The following is a 20,849-nucleotide window of genomic DNA, read 5'->3' as shown; positions in this document are numbered from 1 at the left end:
CATTTAAATTAAATATTCTATATGTTTGACCTCACCTATTAAAAGAGAATTTAAACCCACACGTGAGGGGAAATGTTAGTCTCTGGCTCTCCCCCTGCACCCTCTCTCTCTCTTTGACCTCACCTATTAAAAGAGAATTTAAACCCACACGTGAGGGGAAATGTTAGTCTCTGGCTCTCCCCCTGCACCCTCTCTCTCTCTCTCTCTCTCTCTCTCTCTCTCTCTCTCTCTCTCTCTGTGTGTGCAGAAACAAAGATGGGGTTTGGAACTCAGAGGTGTTGTTCCATCCTTGTTGCCTTCTTGGTGATTTATACACCTCTTTGTTTAGCAAAGAATAGAAGAAGCAATGTGAAGTGGAGAAAACGTCACTGCAACTTGTATGAAGGAACTTGGGTGAAGGATGATTCTTACCCTCTCTATGACTCTCTCACATGCCCTCACATCCGCAAGGAGTTTGACTGCCAAAAGTACGGCCGCCCTGATAAACTCTACCTCAAGTATAGATGGCAGCCAAATGAATGTGATTTGCCCAGATTTGATGGTCAAGATTTTCTACAGAGGCTTAGGGGGAAGAAGATCATGTTTATTGGGGACTCCGTTACTCTCAACCAGTGGCAATCTCTACTATGCTTGCTTCATGCAGATGTGCCTGATTCCAAAGTCATAGAGCAGATAAATGTGTCAATTTCTACCACCATCTTCCTGGACTATGGAGTGTCAGTTATTCTGTTTAATTCTCACTACTTGGTAGACATCGAAGAAGAACAAGTTGGTCGAGTTCTAAAGCTTGATTCTCTGAAAAATGGCGCCCAGTGGAAAGAGATGGATGTTCTGGTTTTCAACACTTGGCTTTGGTGGGACCGTAGAGGACCTAAGCAACCATGGGACTATGTTGAAGATGAGAATAAGGTTGTCCAGGACATGGATAGGATGGTTGCTTTTCGCAAAGGTTTGACAACCTGGGCCAACTGGGTTGATGCAGATGTGGATCCGACAAAAACTAGAGTCATTTTTCAAGGAATTTCTCCTTCTCATTACAATGGGGCTGATTGGGGCGAGCCAGAAGTGACAAACTGCTCAAAGGAGAGAGAGCCAATAAGCGGGTCAACATTCCCAGGTGGTTTGCCACAAGCAGCATTGGTAGTGAAAGATGTGTTAAGCAGATTAAGGAAACCTGTTCATCTGCTTGATATAACAAATCTCTCACAACTAAGAAAAGATGCACATCCTTCCTCTTACAATGGATTCAAGGGCATGGACTGCACTCATTGGTGTGTTGCTGGGGTTCCAGACACCTGGAATCAACTTTTGTATCTGCTGCTCTGATAGCTAATTGAATTTCTTGAATACACAAACACAAAGAAAGAGCTAATTAGCCATGAAAGCAAAAGTTCTCAAATAGGAAATTTCCTTGATTTTTAACATATTCATTGATTTGATTGTTATTGAAAACAATCATAGGGCTAGATGACAATGTAGTAGTTGGGATGGAACTTATGAAACTTCTTTTCAAGTCCAAAAAAAAAAAAATCCTCCATTTAAATTAAATATTCTACGTATGGGCTACCACCTATTAAAAGTGAGTTTGAACCCATACGTGAGGGGGAGTATTAAAATTATCATGATTAAATAATTAAATTTACATCTTGCTATCATGTTAAGCTTTTTGAATAAATAATAATTTAACAGAAGTTTCTCATAAGTTTCCGAGTAGGTACCTAAAAGCTTCACTAAATTCCGGTCGGCCATGAAACCTGGCCACTAATAAAACCTTTTTCTTAAAGTCATGGTTACTTTCTCTAGAGACAGCATTTTCATGACTACGTACAATCAAAATAGTGTGGGGTCATACGTGTGGAAGGATCTCCTTGTTTCACAGGCATGCACGATGACAATTGACAAAACAAGTCTTCAATGGCGAAAGTCTTTTAATATATGAATTCATGCCAAATATATGCAATCCTTGATCACTTCCTTTTCAATATGGTTGCCCTTTTCTTTTTCCTTTTTTTAATTTTAATTTTAATTTTTTAATTTTTTATCGCATATTGTATTCATAATATATCTTATTTGAGTGCACCTCCTTGTATTTAATTTACTTCATTGAATCATATAGTTTCTTGGACTTGTACATCCAATCAAGCATGCACATTTAGATTGGGGAAGGCACTACAAGATCATAAGAGGCATTGCTTGAGGGATTCTCTACCTTCGTAAAGATTCTCGACTTCGTATTATTCATCGTGATCTTCAGGCTAGCAACATTCTTTTAGATGTAGAAATGAATCTAAAAATTTCAGATTTTAGCATGAAAAACCTATTTTTATTGAATCAAACTCAAGGAAATACAAGTAGAATTGTTGGAACCCAGTAAGTATCGTAGTAAGGAAGAGCTGATGTTTACTTTCTACCTATTATTTAACTCATTTCGAAAAACAGAGGGAAAGTAGCAATTTTGAAGCTAAGTATGGAAAGCTCTATTACCATATCCAAATTAAACTAATATTATTAATGTTGACATGCAGTGGATATATGGCTCAAGAGTATGCAATGTATGGAAAATTCTCTACAAAGTCTAATGTCTTCAGTTTTGGTATTTAATATTGGAAATAATGAGTGGACAAAAGAACAATTGCTTCCGAAATGGAGAGAATGTGGAGGATCTTCTAAGCTATGTAAGTACAATCATACTTGGAAACATTTCCCTTTACCTATTTCTGTGACGCAGCAAATTAACACATAGGGAATATCATATTTATAATAGAACTTTATGTCTAATGTTGTGTTTAATTTGCCCATCAAAATCATATATTATAGGCATGGAAAAACTGGACAGATCACCGTTACAAATATTGTGGATCCAACAATAAGGCTAGGCTCATAAATTGAAATTATGAGAGCATCCATAATTCCATATTGGGTTACTATGTATTCAAGAAAATGTAGCTGATAGACCAACCATGGATTCAGTGGTTCTCAATCTTAATAGCTACTCCTCACTGATCTTCCAGTACCCTCGCAGCCTGCACTTTTTATACACAGTAACATCGACTCAAAGACAACATCTCAATGGGAGCAAAGCACACTGATTACAGAGTCAAATGAAATATCTAAAGGCAACTGATCTGCCCAAGTCTTAGCAATTGAGGCTTCAATTATTGAGGTCTACCCGTGCTAGTGCTTCGTTGAAGCTACAATGAATTTTGAAATGTTAAACTTCTTTGGTCCATGATTCTGTAGAAAAAAATCTCTTTGATCACGTTGTCCTTTAATCCAATTGAAAATTTTCAGCCCGTTTTGGTCGTAGTAGTCTTATATAATGAATGTGAGATTACTACTAATTAGATCAATTGAAAATATGAAACGGGTATTAGCTAGGTTAATTAGTAGTAGCTTTAACCCACTTGCAACAATATACCTATCTTTAAATGAAATGTTTTGTCTATGATTCTTTATTGATAATAGAAAAAAAAAAAAAAAAAAAAAAAAATCACCAAATGGGGTGATAAGTTTGCATCATTTGTTATGTGAGAGCATGTTTAAACCCCATTTGTTCGTATTCGGACATGTGCAAGTCCTATTCACTTAGACTGCCTAAGCACCGGTCCGGACAAATGGAGTCGAGACAGGATCTTACAGGGAGCTGCCCGATTGAACAGATCTCCTTAAAACAAAAAACAAAAACAAAAACAAAAAATCTAAATTGTAAAGATGACAAAAAGTAGGAATAACACGATATTGACCAAGCCATATTTAAGGTTTGGTTTGGAATAAGATACTTCCGGCAGTTCCTTAATTTAGTCTCAACTAATCCGACCCACCATCATAACTTGAGAAAAGATCAGATGAATTCTCCGCAGATAAACCAAAAATTAATTCACAAACTAATATATAATCATAACTATATATGATTAGAAAGAAACATCTGATAAGTACAAATGCACTAGTAAGATGGGCCAAATATATATTATATATATTTAAGAACATATATATTAGTATTCATATATAGCATGAATCGGGCAACCAGTGGATCAATTTGATTATAGATTTTAGTGTAAAGATCTTTTTATTATAATTATAGGTCATGGTTGCAAGATCTTTACGTAAATTGTAAAGAGATTAAGCCGCTGTCGAGTTATAGAACGGATGATAATTATAAATTATTATTCCTGTTGTTTAAACAGGAATGATTAAGGAAGGATGGCTGCGCGACTGCTTCAGCAGTGAGCATGAATTGAAAATGGCAGAGAGGAACGACAAATGTAATCTTGAGAAAACCATTAATGCCTTGTGTTCAGTGAAAATGTTTAGGCCTTTAAGATTATTGTATAGGCTTTTTTATTGAGAAGGGTGAGCTAGTTAGCCTCTAAAGTCCATGATCTTCAAAAATCTAATGTTGAATGGAAACATTCAAACCTTTTCTGATTACCTTCTCTACTTTACCTTAAAAATTATTTGTAGGTTTTAAATATGTGACTCTTTCATGAAAGTTTATCAGTGCTATATTAGCTGGTCGGGGAATTGGGTGAAGCATGTGCCTATTGGAAGATAACTAAAGAAATGACCCCCAGTCTAACTGCTCTTGTTCTCTTGATGAGTCGAGTCATTTATTTATCTTATTTATGGTTATTTTGCGTTTGAGTTGTGCACCCTTTTTATGTTGTAATTTTTTCTTTTCTGTTTCAATATTTGAATAAAACAAAACAAAACAAAAAAAAAAAAAAAAACAAACAAATGACCCCCTTTGCATGCTTTAAATATTTCTATAAGACTATAATAACTCATGGGGACAGCCGGATAGGGGTTTCTCCTGCTTTGAATAATAATCTGATGAAGTAATACACGCAGCGCTTGATCGGGACAGAAGTACGTGGTAGAGGAGAAGCCACGATGCCTAAAGCGGATTTGCCCTCCCCAAGCGTGCAATCTTAATTATTAAAGGCTTGCTTGGAATTGCGTTTGTGGACCCAAAAGTGCATTTAACACCCCAAAAGCTCGTTTGAAAAAAAAATTAAAAAAAAAATCAAAAAAAAAATCAAAATAAAAAATCAAAGCGACTTTGAAGGTCAAAAAGCCTAAAAATGGCCAAAACACACTTTTGGTAAAAGCTTAAAAATAAAAGCTTTTACTCAAAAGCATTTTTTTACTTAAAAACTCTATTTTTTAAACGTAATACTAAAAAGACCCTAAATGTTTGTGGAAAGGAAGCGTGAGAATTATCCACATGTATTATTAATTAGAAGAGTCAAAATATTTGGTTTACATTGTGATTTACAAATACCAAATTTGCTTTTTTGGGTTGGAATGATTCAGGCCAATACTGATGTTTACATTTTTTTTTTTTTTTTCACTCATTCACTTTATCAGTTCATTGGGACGCCATCAGAGCCCAAAGCCAACATCTTCTTCCTCTCGCCTCTCATCTCTTATTCTCTGATTCACTTCATGTACGTGTTGCTTTCTCGTATAACACTTGGGGAAAAAGGCAAAAATAATGTATATTTTCAAAACATTACGGCTTAAAAAAAAATTAAAACAAGCCTAAAACACTAAAAATCTGCTCAAATTATTTTTAAAATCATTTAAAATATACCCCTAATTGAGACCCAAAAAAGGCCCAAGAAATTAAAATAGTCCGGAAAGGCCTATTACTTAATATACGTATAGCAATAATAATAGCAATAACCTCATGGATGTAATTAGTAAAAGATGAATCAAATGATGCGGACGCGGATATCTAAAAATAATATCCTTAATTAGTAGATAACTGCATATACATCCGCATGTATACCTCTACTTTCCAAGTTATTGATTTTGGCTTTTGATAGGATATTTAACCGTGGTTGTTAAATGAGTTCATTTGGTCACTAAGTTTTTTCTTTTATTGAGTTTCATTTGGCCACAATGTTTTTCTTTTATCTCACTCTTGTTCTCGAGAGCTCTGATCTTTTCTTTTTCTCTTCTGCTTCCCATTTACCTCTCATTGGCTTCTCTTCTTCTTCTTTTGTTTCTTTGTTTTTATTTTTATTTTTATTTTATTTTTTTTGGGTCATCGGCTTGTGGGAAATTACATGGAAGATGTCCGAGGAAAAGCGTAAGAAACCCTGGTTTTTGTTTTTATTTTTTTAACATATATATAAAGAATTTTAAAATTGACGGATTTGAAATCTAGACATTCAAAATCCAGTACTTTGAAATCCAAAATCCAAACTTGCCGGTGTAACTTTAGACAAAGGGAATAGTTTTGACTGTTTCCACGATGACAATTGACTAGCTAACATCAGCGGCCGGCCGCCCACAACCATCGGACGCATTCTGAATTTCCCAATCCAATGGCGTCGTACAGGTTTCCATAATATCATTATGAGTGAGACAAACGGAAAAGTTATCTTCCTAAGTTGAACAAGTAGTCCAAGGTTGCCTCCAATAACATTATTATTTCACTTGTTTTCTGATACATGAGAAGATTATTTTCTTGTATGGATTATCTGCCATAATTAGGAATATGTTCATGGACACATTTTCTGTTGAAGCCTGGGAGGGATAATGTTTTTCTTCCAGAAAGCCTTCTTTTTTCTATTACTTGCAGGATGTTGGCTTATGAGCTCCATTAATTGCCAGCCAACCTATAATTACCACTATTGTCTAGATCAATCTGAAGAAACCCCCAGCACCTCTTTCCAATCAAACCTCTCAGTCCTGTTGGATTCTTTATCCTCTAAAGCTTCTCAAAACAATAGCTTCTATAACGATACTTCTAATGGCATCTACGGCCTCTTCCTCTGCCGAGGTGACGTTAACAACAGTATCTGCCAAAGTTGTGTCAGTTATGCGACTCAAGATATCACAAGTCGGTGTCCATCTAATAGAACAGCCACCATAGGGTTCGATGAATGCATGTTAAGGTACTCCAATACTAATTTCTTTGGAGTGGAACAGACATCACCAGAGCTGCTCGCGTGGAATACTATAGGGAATACCACTTCACCTAATGAAGCTAATTTTGGAGCACTGGCTCTAATGAACGGACTAATAGATGAAGCTTTAGGAACAGATATGTTGTTCAAGGCAGGAAACCGGCCTGTGGGTAAGGAGTCTGAGGTTAGGTATGGGTTGGTGCAGTGTACTAGAGATATCAATACTACTTCATGCAGCAATTGTTTGGGACAGTTGATGAATGACGCCAATCAGTGTTGCCAACAGAAGCAAGGGTGGCGCATTTTGGCCCCAAGCTGCAATATAAGGTATGAGAACTACTTATTCTTTCAGAAACCACCTGTGCCGCCATCGCCCCAACCTGTGCCTGCAGCACCAAAGCCACCGCCCGATAATGGTAAGGCCCCTGCATAATTTGGATTAATAAATATGAGCATGTAAGCCAACTTTTAGATCAGTGCTTGAGTTTAAAGAAATAATAATCATCTTAATACCTTTTGATCATAAAGTACTAGTAGTAGAAAATCAAATGTTTTATTCCTCAAATGATAAAGACCTTAGTAGATCTAAGAAAATCAGTTGACAGGGGCTGATTGGTATAAGAAATTTGGATATGTTGTGAATGTGTTGCGTCCTTACCAAACACTGGTTAGGGCAATTGTATTTATAAGTAAATCAATTACAAGAGATTGAAATGATTACAAGTTGTATTTTATATAAACAGTACATAAGAAAAGCTGTAGACATATTTTCATCCAAGATATGAACATGAATGTTTTGCATCTTAATCATGATTGATATCTTGAGCTTTTGAATTCATCAAGATCTTATCAGTAGTAGGAGTCGCTGAAGTGGATATATCTCTAACAATTGGAAAAATAAACAGACGATATATGACAATTAAGGATAACAACAGTCTTCAGAATTGGGGAGTTATTGGGACAAAGGAGCTCCGTAAACATTCACTGAAGCTGGCAAACTTGAATGTAGTAGAAGTTCTCCCTTATGTTTGATTTAGAACTTGCATTTATCAGGCAAATTTAGTGGTATTCCCCATTCACTGCTAGGAACCTTCATGAAATACTGAATCCATCATTTCTACTGAGTGGTAACAATGACACTTGCAAAAGGGGTGCTTGTGGATTTGTCTAACTTGTCACTATTTGTGCAGGCTATATCCCTATATTAATTGATGCATCTTTGTTTTAAGATATTGTAACCAAACTTAAACTTGTATTGTATGATGAGACAGGAGGCGGGGGAGGGAAGAATACAACAAAGATCGTAATCATTACTTTATCATCAATTGCCATAGTTGCGGCCCTCTTGGGTTTTTGGTACTCATATTCATCATTTGACCAGAGGAAAAGAAAAGAAGGTAGATTACGTGCTACTCAAGGGGGAACGAGCCAATTAATTCTATTTCATTTGTACTTCTAGACTGCCACTAATTCTAAATCTAATTTGTTACTCAGAAAGGGATATGAGCCAAGCAAGTATGTTAGGAAACTGGGAAGGTTCACATACAATAGGAAGTATCCAGGCCAGAGATCAAGACAACAGTGAAGAAATGCATTACTTCAATTTAAGTACCATGCAGGCTGCTACAAATAATTTTTCTGATGCAAATAAGCTTGGAGAAGGTGGTTTTGGACCAGTTTACAAGGTTAAAACACTGACTAGTTTTTTTGTCACATGCATTTTTGGAAATTCTTGTATAATTTGCATTTGAAAATAATAAATAGCAATAATTGAGTATCAATGGCATCTAAAGATTGCTGTCATAATTTGGTTTTAGGAGAAATGAACTACAAGTGAACCCTAATGTTGTGACAGATAGCAATGTGTGTCTACCATTACCATATGATAAATTTTCTTTGGTTGAGAAAGTTTAAAAAACTTCCAGGGAATGCTGATTAATGGAAAGGAAATAGCAGTTAAAAGGCTTTCAATGAAATCAAAACAAGGTCTTGAGGAGTTCAAGAATGAAGTGTTGTTAATTGTCAAACTTCAACACAAGCATCTAGTGAGGCTCTTGGGATGCTGCGTGGAAGGAGGTGAAAAGCTTCTAGTCTATGAGTACATGGCCAACACCAGTCTTGATACCTTCCTGTTTGGTTTGCTCTCTCTCTCTCTCTCTCTCTCTCTCTCTCTCTCTTCTTCCCCAATGCTAAGGCACAAATCTCCTATCTGAGACAACTATTTGCCTTCCTGTTATTACAAATTTACAATGCAGATCCAAAAAAAAGTGGAATACTAGATTGGGCTAAGCGCACAAACATTCTCAATGGGATCGCTAGGGGCCTTCTATATCTACATGAAGACTCTCGACTCAAAATCATCCATAGAGATATGAAAGTAAGCAATGTATTGTTAGATGATGACATGAATCCAAAGATATCAGATTTTGGCACTGCTAGGATTTTCGACGGCAATCAAATAGAAGCCAACACTAACAGAGTCGTGGGTACATAGTAAGTCATTCCTCTTGTGTACATGTGTTGGGGTGGTTCATTCCTTTTGAACTTCTTTGTTTCGTAAATCTTGTTTGGATGTCACTTTTCCTAAAAATGATAGTATATCACATCTAGAACAGTTCTGGTTTCATTTCTTCAACTGATTGAAGCCATAAATCATAATATTTTCTCCAATAGTGGATACATGGCGCCAGAGTATGCAATGGAAGGGATATTTTCAGTAAAGTCCGATGTTTACAGTTTTGGAGTTTTAATGCTAGAAATCATAAGTGGGACAAAGAATGTGGGCTTCTATCATCCAGAGCATGCAGAAAGCCTTCTCCCACATGTAAATCACTTTTTATTTTCATCTGTATCTTTAGTTCAGATATGAAGTTTTTGTTTACTGCATTGATATAATTAAAAACAATATAAAACAGGCATGGCGACTATGGAATGAAGACAAAGGACTGGAGTTGATAGATCAGACCTTAGTCGACACTTGTCCTCGAAGTCAGGCTCTGAGATTGATCCATATCGCATTATTATGTGTTCAGGAAGATCCCAATGAAAGACCTACAATGTCAATGGTCGTCCTCATGCTTGGAAGCAGCTCGATAAATCTTCATCGTCCATTACCACCTCCATTTTCTTTAGGTAGATCTATCTTATCTGATCAAACTTCAACAACTGCGGGCAGGGTAGGATTTTTCGCATCTGATCAATATTCAACAGGTGCTTCTATCCAGTCAAGAGATTAACTGGAGTATGGTGTTCCATCCATCCACTTAAAAACATGAATTTTCCATTTTGATTACAGAATTTCCTTCCTATCAGGGGATGCATCATTTTCCTGCAAATACTACAGGGTAGGAATTATAGTGCTTCTATAACCATATCCTACTTCTATTCTTGAAATAGATTTTGCTGTGAATATATTTGCACACGAAGAGAAACAACATGAAATTAGCATATAAACCAAATTATAGAAAACAAATTCACACACAAAAAGTAAATGACTACTGTCCCTAAAGGAGGACTTCATCTTCATATTTTACACTAGAGGCTGTTCTGGAGTGGTGGTTGCAAGTCCACCCAGACTCTCTAACTCTCTACATTAAAAACAAAAAATTGCAAAGTTTTTAAATTTCCCCACTGCTCATTTTGTGCTTGTACTTCAGAGTCACCGAAAGAGAGAGAGAGTGAACCGAGAGAAACCGAGAGAGTTAGAGGGTTTTCTGGCAGTGAGTGGTGCGACAGGGAGCAAGGTGGTTGAGATACCATCGTGGTGCTGTGGGCAGCGCCTGGAGCGGTGGACCTCAGCCCAACTCCGGCTAGCTCTGTAGTTGGGTCTCTGAGCTTCCTCTGTTTCCAAGCAAAGGGAAACACGTTTTGTTAGGTAATCTCTTCCCTTGACTCCAATCGTAGGATTTCGTGGTTTTTAGTGTTTGATTTTCCTGATTTAGGGTTTGAATTTTCATGGCCTATTGTGGTTTGAAATTGGGATGTAGGGCAGTGTTTTGCTAATATTAATCTGTTCTCATTTAATTGTATCCATATTAGTGACAATTTATAATCATCTAAGATAATAATTATGTTAAGGACAATTTATAATTATGTTTAACCCTAAAAAAAAAACCATTTGAGCCAAAAAAAGAAAAAAAAAAAAAAACAATCTATTTGGGACTCAGCTAATAAAAATAGATTTGGCCCATAAAAGTTAACCAACTTAACTAACTTTCGACTTAACCGAGTGACAATTAATCAACTTTATCAAATTAATCAAAATTGTCGACATTAATTAACCGATTTTGTCGGTTCGGTAGGTGAAAATAGGTTTACTAACACAAATTTACCGATACCCGGCCCTAATTAGCACCTGGACCAGCTCTTTAGCCTCTGACTACTCGCTCTTGGAGCCCATTTTCTTCTTGGGTTGGGTTGGGTTGGGTTGGGACGCGAGGAATTCGAATCTTGGATCCCTTCTGAAGAGGCCATCAAATCTAATGGCTTTTGAGTGAGTTTTAATAATAAATTATTATTATTATTTTCAGAATTTTCTAATGTTTAATGCAAATGCCAAGAAATTTGTTGGCGTTTCACAAAACTCGGCACTTCAAAGTTCTAATACGCTAGAAAATAAACACCAAGAAAATTTTATTAATATTTATATAATATATTCAGTGTTTTAAAAAAACGCTGGAAAACTCAAAACTGCATGTTTTTTTGAATTCAAATATTTTCTTTTTCTAATTGAATAAAAAAAATAGTTACAGGGTAAGATCTTTTATTACTCTAAATCCGAAGGGAAGAAAGAGTGGACGATTCTAAAAATAAAAATAAGGTGAGCTTCCTAACAATAGATTTAAAACAAACTAAAATAATACAAAAATAATTATAAAAGATAAAAAAGAATAGTTCAAACAAGTAACTTAATCATCTCAAAGACCCACACGCAAAACCGCAAGAGAAGCAAAGGAAACACATATCTAAATTCACACTCGCCGGAATTTAAATATTCTCTTACAAACATTTCTAAAGTCTTATTCTCATGCTCTGAATGCTAATATGAGATGGAGACCGAAGTGGGGTAGAGGACAAGCTGATTTGGCTGCCCCCCGTCCAAATTGTTTTATCCATGCAGAATACAAATTAGACGAGTCAAAATATATTTGACAGGATTTCCATAATATCTCTAAAATAAAAAGGAACACATGCATAATTCAAAAATACAAAGCATGCAATCCCATGGTCAATGATGTCCCGGCCAGTCCAGTGGCGGATACACGCAAAAGCCACCGCCCCTGCAAAAATCTTGAAAAAAAAAGTTTACACTCCAAATTTTTTAGGTTTTTTAAGCCCTCTTCCTCTTTCAGCCCTACTATTTTCTTTTTTCTTATTCTTCTTCTTCATTTGCTTAGATAAAATAAAAAGAAAAGAAATATATATAACAGATCTTGAATAAGAATTCTGATTCAGATTTACTTTTCTTCTCCTGCTTCTTCTTTTGGTTGGCTTCTCTCTTCTTCAATTGATTATTCTCAGACTTGCATGTGATTCACTCTCTCAATACTTTTTTTGGACATGAATTTGAAGAAAGGTGAAAGACTTTTGTTTAAATGTGAGAAATGGAAAATAAAGAGAAGATGCTGATAGGAGTGGGGTCTCAAGGGAGCTAGCTGGCGAGTCAGTCACAAAGCCATAAGTCCATAACCACTAAATTTCACTCTCTCGAAGTGTCTCATCTCTCCAAGACCCACTTTCCTTTTCTTTTCTTTTCTTTTCTTTTCTTACTTTTGTTTTTGTTTTTATTTTTTTACTTTTTTTCAACCCACAAAGGTTGCATTTCAACCCCTTCAACTAATCTTCTTTTCTTATTAGTATGCTTTTGCTCTAGAAAAGATATTAGATGTTAGTGTGAAAGACAATATCTTTTAAAAAAAAAAAAAATTGCATATTATTGATAGATAATTAAATATTAGAAGTAATTAATTGAAATACAATATTGTGTTTTAAATAAATATTTATATATGTTGGTTTTTGGGTAAATCAGAGTAATGCTATAAGTAAGATTCATGTCGTTATTTTATTTTCAAAAGTACATACATTTTATCACTAATAATTTTTGATATAATACATCACATTTGATGATAAAATAGAGGTATAGTCTTACTATAGTGTTACTTGATCAAATAAACAATATTAAAATATAACATTATATTATATTAATTAATTATTAATCACACTTTCTGCCCCTACAAAAAAAAATATCTTAATTCCACCACTGCTGGCCACTAAAGGAGGAAGGGGTCTCCCTGTTTCACACGCATGCAAGTTGACAAAACAAGATTCTCTAATGGCTGCTGCCAATTCTATGGAAGATAATTAAATTATTAATATTAATTAATACTATACAATTTTATCCTTTTTTTGGGCAAAAGTAAAGGAGCTTTTTTTAATATAAATTTTAATTTTCAATCCTAAAATATAACACAGTTGCAATGTCCCATAAAATAAAGAAAAATGTTTGCTTTCATTTTTTACATATCTCTGGTGACTTGTCCATCTTTTTTTTTTTTTTTTTTTTTTGAAATATTCAGGCACTTTTATTGGGCACCATAGCTACTCAACAAATGTTTAATTACTTTGTTGAGCCGGATGTAAAGTGTTTTTAACCATATAGCTAAACAAAATAATCAAAATATTATTTTATTGAGTCGGATGTGAGCCCTTCCGAGCATGTCAAATTAGAATTTTTTGTATTTTTCTCTTCGAATACCCTTAAATGTTAAATTTATTAAAAAATTACCATTTGAAAAATTAAGAAAACAGTGATAATATATATGGGGTATCAGGAGGAGTAAAATATAACTCAGTCAATGGGTGTAGTTTTGACCTTTTTTTTTTTTTTTTTTTTTATAATTTTTCTGAGAAGTAGTTTTGACCTTACTGCGGTGATAATTGACTAGCTGACATTAGGCGTCACAGCAATCGGACGCAAATTTCCACATTGCGTTTATGAGTGATAAAAGTATCTACCTAATAGGTAGCCCAAAGAACTCCAGCGAGGTTGTCTCCAATAACATTATTTTACTTGTTTTCTCATACATGAGAAGATTGTTTTCTTGTATATATAGATTATCTGCTACAACCATATGTTAATGGACCAATTTTCTGTTAAAAGTCTAGGAGGGACAATGTTTTTCATCCAAAAAGCTTTCCTTTTTCTATTATTTGCAGGCTGTGCGCTTATGAGCTCCATTAATTCCCAGCCAATTACCTATATTTACCACGTTTGTGAAGACCAAGCTAACAATTCATCCGACGCTTCTTTCGAATCAAACCTCACAGTCCTGCTGGGTTCTTTATCCTCTAAAGCTTCCGAAAACAACAGCTTCTACAACGATACCTCTAATGGCATCTACGGCCTCTTCCTCTGCCGAGGTGATGTTAACACTAGTACCTGCCAAAGCTGTGTCAGTTATGCGGCTCAAAATATCACAAGCCTGTGTCCATCAAATACAACTGCCATCATCTGGTTCGATCAATGCATGTTAAGGTACTCCGATACTAATTTCTTTGGAGTGGAAACGACATCGCCACGAGTCATCCTGTTCAATGTCCAGGATAGAACTTCCCCTAATATAACTGATTTTGGAGGACAATCTCTACTGAACGGACTAATAGCAGATGCTTTAGAAACAGAGATGTTGTACAAGGCAGATAACTGGTCCGGAAATAGCAATGCGTCGGAGCATAGATATGGGTTGGTGCAGTGTAATAGAGATATCGATTCTACTTCATGCGGCAAGTGTTTGGGACAGTTGATGACTCAAGCCAATCAGTGTTGCGCAGCGCAGATAGGGTGGCGCGTTTTGGCCCCAAGCTGTAATATAAGGTATGAGACCTACCAATTCTTTCAGCAACCAACTGCGCCGCTACCGCCATCGCCCCCTGTGCCTGGTAAGACTAGTTCCAACTTTTCTGTCTCCTGCATAATTTGGATTAATAAAACTATGCATGTAAGCCAACTTTTAGATCAGTGCTAGTTTATAGAAGAAATTACCATCTTAATATCTTTTGATCATAAAGTACCAAATTTTTTATTCTTCAAATGATGAGGACCCTAGTAGATCTATGAAAATCAGTTGACAGGGCAGATGGGAAAAGTAAACAGATGATATAAAGACAATTAAGAAGAAGTTCTCCCTTATGTTTGATTAGAACTTATTGCATTTATCTGGAAAATTTAAAGTTTTCCACATTCACAGCTTGGAGCCTTAATGAAATACTGAATCCACCATCTCTTCTGAGTGATAACAATGACCCTTGCAAAAAGGGGGTGCTTAAGGATTTGTCTTCTTCGTCACTATTTGTGCAGGCCACATCCCTATATTTATTGATTTATATATCCTAGTTTTAAGATATTGTAAGCAAACTTACAGTTGAATTGTATGATGAGACAGTAAAAGGGGGAGGAAAGAATACAACAAAGATCGTAATCATTACCGTATCATCAATTGCAGTAGCTGCGGCCCTCTTGGGTTTCTGGTATTATTCATCCTTTGGCAGAAGGAAAATAAAAGAAGGTAGATTTACATGTTACTCAAGGGGAAACCAGCCAACTAATTCTATTTGATTTGTACTTTTAGCTGCCACTAATTCTAAATCCAATTAATTAGTGTGTTACTCTTACTTAAAGAATGCACTTTAACCATTTGAATACATATTATAACTTGCACCTCTTCTCTGAAGCTGTGGATGAAATAACAAGTGTTGAATCCTTGCAATTTAATTTCGGCACCATTAGAGCTGCCACAGACAACTTTTCTGATGCGAATAAACTTGGGAAAGGTGGATTTGGGGTAGTTTACAGGGTAAGAAAACAGCATCATAATTTTTTTTTTCTTTTTAAAAAAAGGATCATTATTTACTTGTCAAAGTGTATCAAACAACTGTATTTAATTCTATGAAGTTGACCTGAATTGTTTTATTTATTGCTTATTTTTATATATTCAGGGTAGGCTTTCAAACGGACAAGAGATAGCAGTGAAAAGATTATCCAAAAACTCTGGACAAGGAGATATAGAATTTAAGAATGAGGTTCTACTAGTGGCCAAGCTCCAACACCGGAATTTAGTTAAGCTCTTTGGATTCTGCATGGAAGGAAATGAAAGACTTCTTATATATGAGTTTGTGCCTAACACAAGCCTTGATCACTATATATTTGGTACTACTCAATTTCTACTCCTACATTATGATCAAAAAGAACATTCATTTGCGTTCCAAAAAAGAGCAAATTTTAAATATTTGACTGAAAAATATGATTTCATAAATATGCAGATCCGATGAAGCGTGTAGACTTAGATTGGGGAAGGCGGTATAAAATTATAGGTGGCATTGCTCGAGGGCTTTTGTACCTTCATGAGGATTCCCGACTTCGGATTATTCATCGTGACCTCAAAACTGGCAACATTCTATTAGAAGCAAAAATGAATCCTAAAATTTCAGATTTTGGCATGGCAAGATTATTCGTATTGGATCAAACTGAAGGCAGTACAAATAGAATTGTGGGGACCTAGTAAGTATCAAAACGAGTTAGAGCTAATGAGTACTACAACTATGCATGCTTGTGTCGTTCATAAATTGCATTGGATTAACACACCAAGATAGCCATTGAAATTAAATGATTTTAACTGTCATTTTTAGCGACTCTGATACCATTCAAACTTAAGCAAAGTTTATTGATATGATATGCAGTGGATATATGGCTCCAGAATATGCAATGTTTGGGCAATTTTTGATAAAATCAGATGTCTTCAGCTTTGGTATCCTAATTTTAGAGATTATAAGTGGTCAAAAAATTACTAGTTTCCGTAACACACAGAATATGGAGTACCTTCTCAGCTATGTATGTATATCAATTGGTACATTCTTAACTTTGATTAAAGAAGTTGAAAATTAATGATACAGCATTTTGTTTAACATGTATGTGGCACATTGATATATTTATGCAGGCATGGAGAAATTGGAGGGAGGGGACAGCTTCGAACCTCATAGATCCCATCTTAATGAAGGGTGGTTCAAAAGCTGAAATAATGAGATGTATTCACATCGGTCTACTGTGTGTTCAACAAAATGTAGATGACAGACCAGACATGGCTTCAGTTGTTCTCATGCTTAATAGCGATTCAATCGCTCTCCGTTTACCTACAGAACCTGTAAGCTTTATGAAGAGCAATGTTCAGTCAGCCACACCACTGCAACTGGATGTCAATTGCGCAAGAACTAGTTACGAGGCTTCAATTACTGAGTTATCTCCTAGGTAGTGTTTCGTGGAAGGGGGCTATAATAAGCATGTTTGTATATAAATTTCACTCGCTATGATTCATCTGATGCCCCAAGATTAGATATCTTCAAGCAATCTCAGCTACGGTTCATCTAATGGCCCAAGACCATAAAACATAAATCTAGACACATATATAAGGAATTGAAAAGGAAGTCATTTTTTACTTATAATTTGAAAATATTTGTAGGATTAATACCGGTCGGAAGTTCATCTCAGGCTGGTCAACTTGAGAGAAAAAATTACAGGGCAAATTAATTCTTACTTATTAATACAAGGCAAACGATGTCGAGGTGAAAAGGCCTAATCATAGTTGGCGGAATCACCATTTTCAGCCTCGTTGATATCATCTTAGGCTGGTTATTGCAAATAAGTCGTCGCAGTTGTTCTGTCAATATATATTGGTTATCAACAATAACCTTATTGTTATTGCTGATAATGTTTGAGGTCGTCACTAATGACTTTTAACTACGTCTAGTCATTGTTAATTAATAAGTCGTTGTAATTGCTCTGTCAATATATATTGGTTATCAACAACAACCTTAATGTTGTAGTTAATAATGTTTGATCAGGTCATTGCAAATAGCTTAATTAAGAACCTAAACCTAGATGTCATTGCTGATAATAAGTATCATCATCAAGAGACATATTTTATCAATTTCAAAGGCTAATCTAGTCATGATGATAAATTGTAACGAGGGTGTAGCACCAAAATTAAACCTACGCGATAATGCAACCTTCAAATCAAAGCTTTTTTTTAAAAAAATATATATTAAAAGTATGTATATAAATTTAGTTTCTAATTGATCATTCTACTTTTTATGGCAACTTTGACTAATAGAGAGGGGGTTTTGCTAATGAATGGTAGTTCAAGTAGGTTCAATGCAACAAGTGGTAGCTCGGGAGAGCTATTTGTACATGAGTGCCAATTTGAGGGAGTAAAGGTAATTAACCCTTTAAGTTAATGAGAATGAAAATCTTAAAGCATCAAATACAAGTAATGTAACAATGTATATTAGTATAATAAATAAATAATTAAAGAAGACAAATGTAATCAAGGAGACGAAGCTATTCAATATAAGGTACTTATATAACGTATATATTATCATACCGCTGCCGAATTCATAAAACGATTGTTAAAAGCTTATAATTAATTTTCACTGCCTACAAATAGAAAATGAAACAAACGAAATGAAAAAATTGCTGTTTGCAAATCCTTCACCTTCATCTCCTATACCCATGGCGACTGCCGACAGGCCGGGACAACAATCTAGCTAGACCATTACCAGAAGTGCTAGCACTGCAATAGTTACTCCAATTGAAACTCTTCCATATGAAGAGGCTCTTCTAGAACCTGCAATAGTTTCCGATGGAAAGACATTAATTATACGTATCATCCACATTATAGAAGAAAAACAACAGCTAAAGTATCCGCCGCGGAAGTCACCTTCACTTGCAGAGATGGAGATGTTGAAGTAAAACTGGTAGTCATGGTACCACATAAAACAACTGGGACCGTATGTTTCCCACCATCTTTTGTTTCCAATTGTTGTTCGAGACGTCACCAACTGAGCATCCAAGCACACGCCACAGTCACCCCTACTGATGTCTAGCCTGCACTGAGCCACACCATACCTCTGCCCACTTTGTCCGACATCCAGCACCGCTTTCTGGAACATACAAGGCTGATTAGGAGCCGTGGAAGCAAGACCACCCATGAAGGAAAGCCCTTTTGAAATCACATAAGGATCGTCGAAATCAGTGTCGTTGGTGATGCCCACTAAACCCTGTTCCATAATCCCAAAAAAGCTCTCGTTCGAATACCGTAGAAAACACCAAGCAAACCAGACCAAAACCTCTTTGCACTTCGGACACTCGCTCAAGGCTTCTGCAATGGCAGCCTTTGTGCAGTTGGCACAATTACTGGCAGACATGTCGCCTCTACATTGCACGAGACCATACACCTTGCTGGCTTTGGAGTAAGCAAAATCATCCATAGAGATATGAAAGTAAGCAATGTATTGTTAGATGATGACATGAATCCAAAGATATCAGATTTTGGCACTGCTAGGATTTTTGACTGCAATCAAATAGAAGCCAACACTAACAGAGTCGTGGGTACATAGTAAGTCATTCCTCTTGTGTAAATGTGTTGGGTGGTACATTCCTTTTGAACTTCTTTGTTTCGCAAATCCTGTTTGGATGTCACTTTTCCTCATAATGATAGTATATCACATCTAGAACAGTTCTGGTTTCATTTCTTCAACTGATTGAAGCCATAAATCATAATATTTTCTCCAATAGTGGATACATGGCGCCAGGGTCTGCAATGGAAGGGCTATTTTCAGTAAAGTCCGATGTTTACAGCTTTAGAGTTTTAATGCTAGAAATCATAAGTGGGAAAAAGAATGTGGGCTTCTATCATCCAGAGCATGCAGAAAGCCTTCTCCCACATGTAAATCTTTTTTTATTTTCATCTGTATGTTTAGTTCAGATATGAAGTTTTTGTTTACTGCATTGATATAATTAGAAACAATATAAAACAGGCATGGCGACTATGGAATGAAGACAAAGGACTGGAGTTGATAGATCAGACCTTAGTCGACACTGGTCCTCGAAATCAGCCTCTGAGATTGATCCATATCGCATTATTATGTGTTCAGGAAGATCCCAATGAAAGACCTACAATGTCAATGGTCGTCCTCATGCTTGGAAGCAGCTCGATAAATCTTCATCGTCCATTACCACCTCCTTTTTCTTTAGCTAGATCTATCTTATCTGATCAAACTTCAACAACTGCGGCCAGGGTAGGATTTTTCGCATCTGATCAATATTCAACAGGTGCTTCTATCCAGTCAAAAGATTAACTGGAGTATGGTGTTCCATCCATCCACTTAAAAACATGAATTTTCCATTTTGATTACAGAATTTCCTTCCTATAAGGGGATGCATCATTTTCCTGCAAATACTACAGGGTAGGAATTATAGTGCTTCTATAACCATATTCTACTTCTATTCTTGAAATAGATTTTGCTGTAAATATATTTGCATACGAAGAGAAACAACATCAAATTAGCATAGAAACCAAATTATAGAAAACAGATTCACACATAAAAAGTAAATGACTACTGTCCCCAAAGGAGGACTTCATCTTCATATTTTACACTAGAGGCAGTTCTTGAGCGGTGGTTGCAAGTCCACCCAGACTCTTAACTCTCTACACTAAAAACCAAAAAAAGGAAAAATCCACTTTATCCCATAAGTTTAAGTGGTTTTTTATTTTGAACTCCGATGTTTAAAAATTGGCAATGTATTTCCCTAATGTTTCAAAAAATTTTAATTTAAACATTCCGTTACTAATTTCCGTTAAATTTGACGGAACTTAAAAAAAAATAAAAAAATAAAAGCTCAAGTGTAATTACGTAATTTTATAGATTTCTGTCCAATTTGATGGAATTTAGTAACGAAAAGTTTAAATTGAAAATTTTTGAAACATTAGGGAAGTACATTGCCAATTTTTAAACTTTGAGGTTCAAATTGAAAAACACCTGAAACTTCTTAGGGTGATGTGAATTTTTTCCAAAAAGTAAAATATAAAAATTCAAAGTTTT

General features: G+C 35.6%; 6 protein-coding genes across 6 annotated transcripts; 5 read left to right on the top strand and 1 right to left on the bottom strand.

Annotated features, from left to right (window-relative positions):
* The first annotated feature begins 255 nt into the window (after positions 1-255).
* Positions 256-1,326, top strand: LOC132170295 (protein trichome birefringence-like 38). The gene has a single exon (XM_059581219.1). The coding sequence runs from the start codon at positions 256-258 to the stop codon at positions 1,324-1,326; it is 1,071 nt and encodes a 356-aa protein (XP_059437202.1).
* Positions 1,327-6,417: 5,091 nt separating this feature from the next.
* Positions 6,418-7,350, top strand: LOC132170027 (cysteine-rich repeat secretory protein 38-like). The gene has a single exon (XM_059580952.1). The coding sequence runs from the start codon at positions 6,547-6,549 to the stop codon at positions 7,348-7,350; it is 804 nt and encodes a 267-aa protein (XP_059436935.1). The 5' UTR covers positions 6,418-6,546.
* Positions 7,351-7,829: 479 nt separating this feature from the next.
* On the top strand, positions 7,830-10,153 carry LOC132170026 (cysteine-rich receptor-like protein kinase 44). Its single transcript, XM_059580951.1, has 7 exons — positions 7,830-7,890; positions 8,189-8,314; positions 8,412-8,602; positions 8,843-9,053; positions 9,173-9,410; positions 9,591-9,765; positions 9,833-10,153. The coding sequence occupies exons 1-7, from the start codon at positions 7,830-7,832 to the stop codon at positions 10,151-10,153; spliced, it is 1,323 nt and encodes a 440-aa protein (XP_059436934.1).
* A 3,990-nt stretch (positions 10,154-14,143) lies between these two features.
* Positions 14,144-17,307, top strand: LOC132170025 (cysteine-rich receptor-like protein kinase 44). The gene is made up of 6 exons (XM_059580950.1): positions 14,144-14,855; positions 15,648-15,769; positions 15,912-16,122; positions 16,236-16,473; positions 16,653-16,803; positions 16,910-17,307. The coding sequence occupies exons 1-6, from the start codon at positions 14,144-14,146 to the stop codon at positions 17,219-17,221; spliced, it is 1,746 nt and encodes a 581-aa protein (XP_059436933.1). The 3' UTR covers positions 17,222-17,307.
* A 1,158-nt stretch (positions 17,308-18,465) lies between these two features.
* On the bottom strand, positions 18,466-19,694 carry LOC132168770 (cysteine-rich repeat secretory protein 55-like). Its single transcript, XM_059579803.1, has 2 exons — positions 18,686-19,694; positions 18,466-18,592 (listed from the first exon to the last, which is right to left on the bottom strand). The coding sequence occupies exons 1-2, from the start codon at positions 19,233-19,235 to the stop codon at positions 18,513-18,515; spliced, it is 630 nt and encodes a 209-aa protein (XP_059435786.1). The 5' UTR covers positions 19,236-19,694; the 3' UTR covers positions 18,466-18,512.
* On the top strand, positions 19,550-20,105 carry LOC132170024 (cysteine-rich receptor-like protein kinase 15). The gene is made up of 2 exons (XM_059580949.1): positions 19,550-19,693; positions 19,785-20,105. Exons 1-2 carry the CDS (start codon positions 19,550-19,552, stop codon positions 20,103-20,105), a joined length of 465 nt encoding a protein of 154 aa, XP_059436932.1.
* Positions 20,106-20,849: the final 744 nt, after the last annotated feature.

The sequence above is a fragment of the Corylus avellana genome, chromosome ca2 (genome assembly GCF_901000735.1).
Source record: "Corylus avellana chromosome ca2, CavTom2PMs-1.0".
NCBI classification, from domain to species: Eukaryota; Viridiplantae; Streptophyta; class Magnoliopsida; order Fagales; family Betulaceae; genus Corylus; species Corylus avellana.
Note: the sequence above shows the minus strand (reverse complement) of the source record. Positions and strands in the feature narration are given on the sequence as shown.

Excerpts from the sequence above, each read along its gene's own strand:
- LOC132170295 (XM_059581219.1), top strand. The coding sequence starts at position 256 with ATGGGGTTTGGAACTCAGAGGTGTTGTTCCATCCTTGTTGCCTTCTTG.
- LOC132170027 (XM_059580952.1), top strand. The coding sequence starts at position 6,547 with ATGTTTTTCTTCCAGAAAGCCTTCTTTTTTCTATTACTTGCAGGATGT.
- LOC132170026 (XM_059580951.1), top strand. The coding sequence starts at position 7,830 with ATGACAATTAAGGATAACAACAGTCTTCAGAATTGGGGAGTTATTGGG. Across the intron at positions 8,315-8,411 it reads CCAGAGGAAAAGAAAAGAAG|AAAGGGATATGAGCCAAGCA; the intron begins GTAGATTACGTG and ends TTTGTTACTCAG. Across the intron at positions 9,766-9,832 it reads ATCACTTTTTATTTTCATCT|GCATGGCGACTATGGAATGA; the intron begins GTATCTTTAGTT and ends AATATAAAACAG.
- LOC132170025 (XM_059580950.1), top strand. The coding sequence starts at position 14,144 with ATGAGCTCCATTAATTCCCAGCCAATTACCTATATTTACCACGTTTGT. Across the intron at positions 16,474-16,652 it reads AATAGAATTGTGGGGACCTA|TGGATATATGGCTCCAGAAT; the intron begins GTAAGTATCAAA and ends TATGATATGCAG. Across the intron at positions 16,804-16,909 it reads TGGAGTACCTTCTCAGCTAT|GCATGGAGAAATTGGAGGGA; the intron begins GTATGTATATCA and ends ATATTTATGCAG.
- LOC132168770 (XM_059579803.1), bottom strand. The coding sequence starts at position 19,235 with ATGGATGATTTTGCTTACTCCAAAGCCAGCAAGGTGTATGGTCTCGTG. Across the intron at positions 18,593-18,685 it reads CTCCATCTCTGCAAGTGAAG|GTTCTAGAAGAGCCTCTTCA; the intron begins GTGACTTCCGCG and ends AAACTATTGCAG.
- LOC132170024 (XM_059580949.1), top strand. The coding sequence starts at position 19,550 with ATGGCGCCAGGGTCTGCAATGGAAGGGCTATTTTCAGTAAAGTCCGAT. Across the intron at positions 19,694-19,784 it reads CAGAAAGCCTTCTCCCACAT|GCATGGCGACTATGGAATGA; the intron begins GTAAATCTTTTT and ends AATATAAAACAG.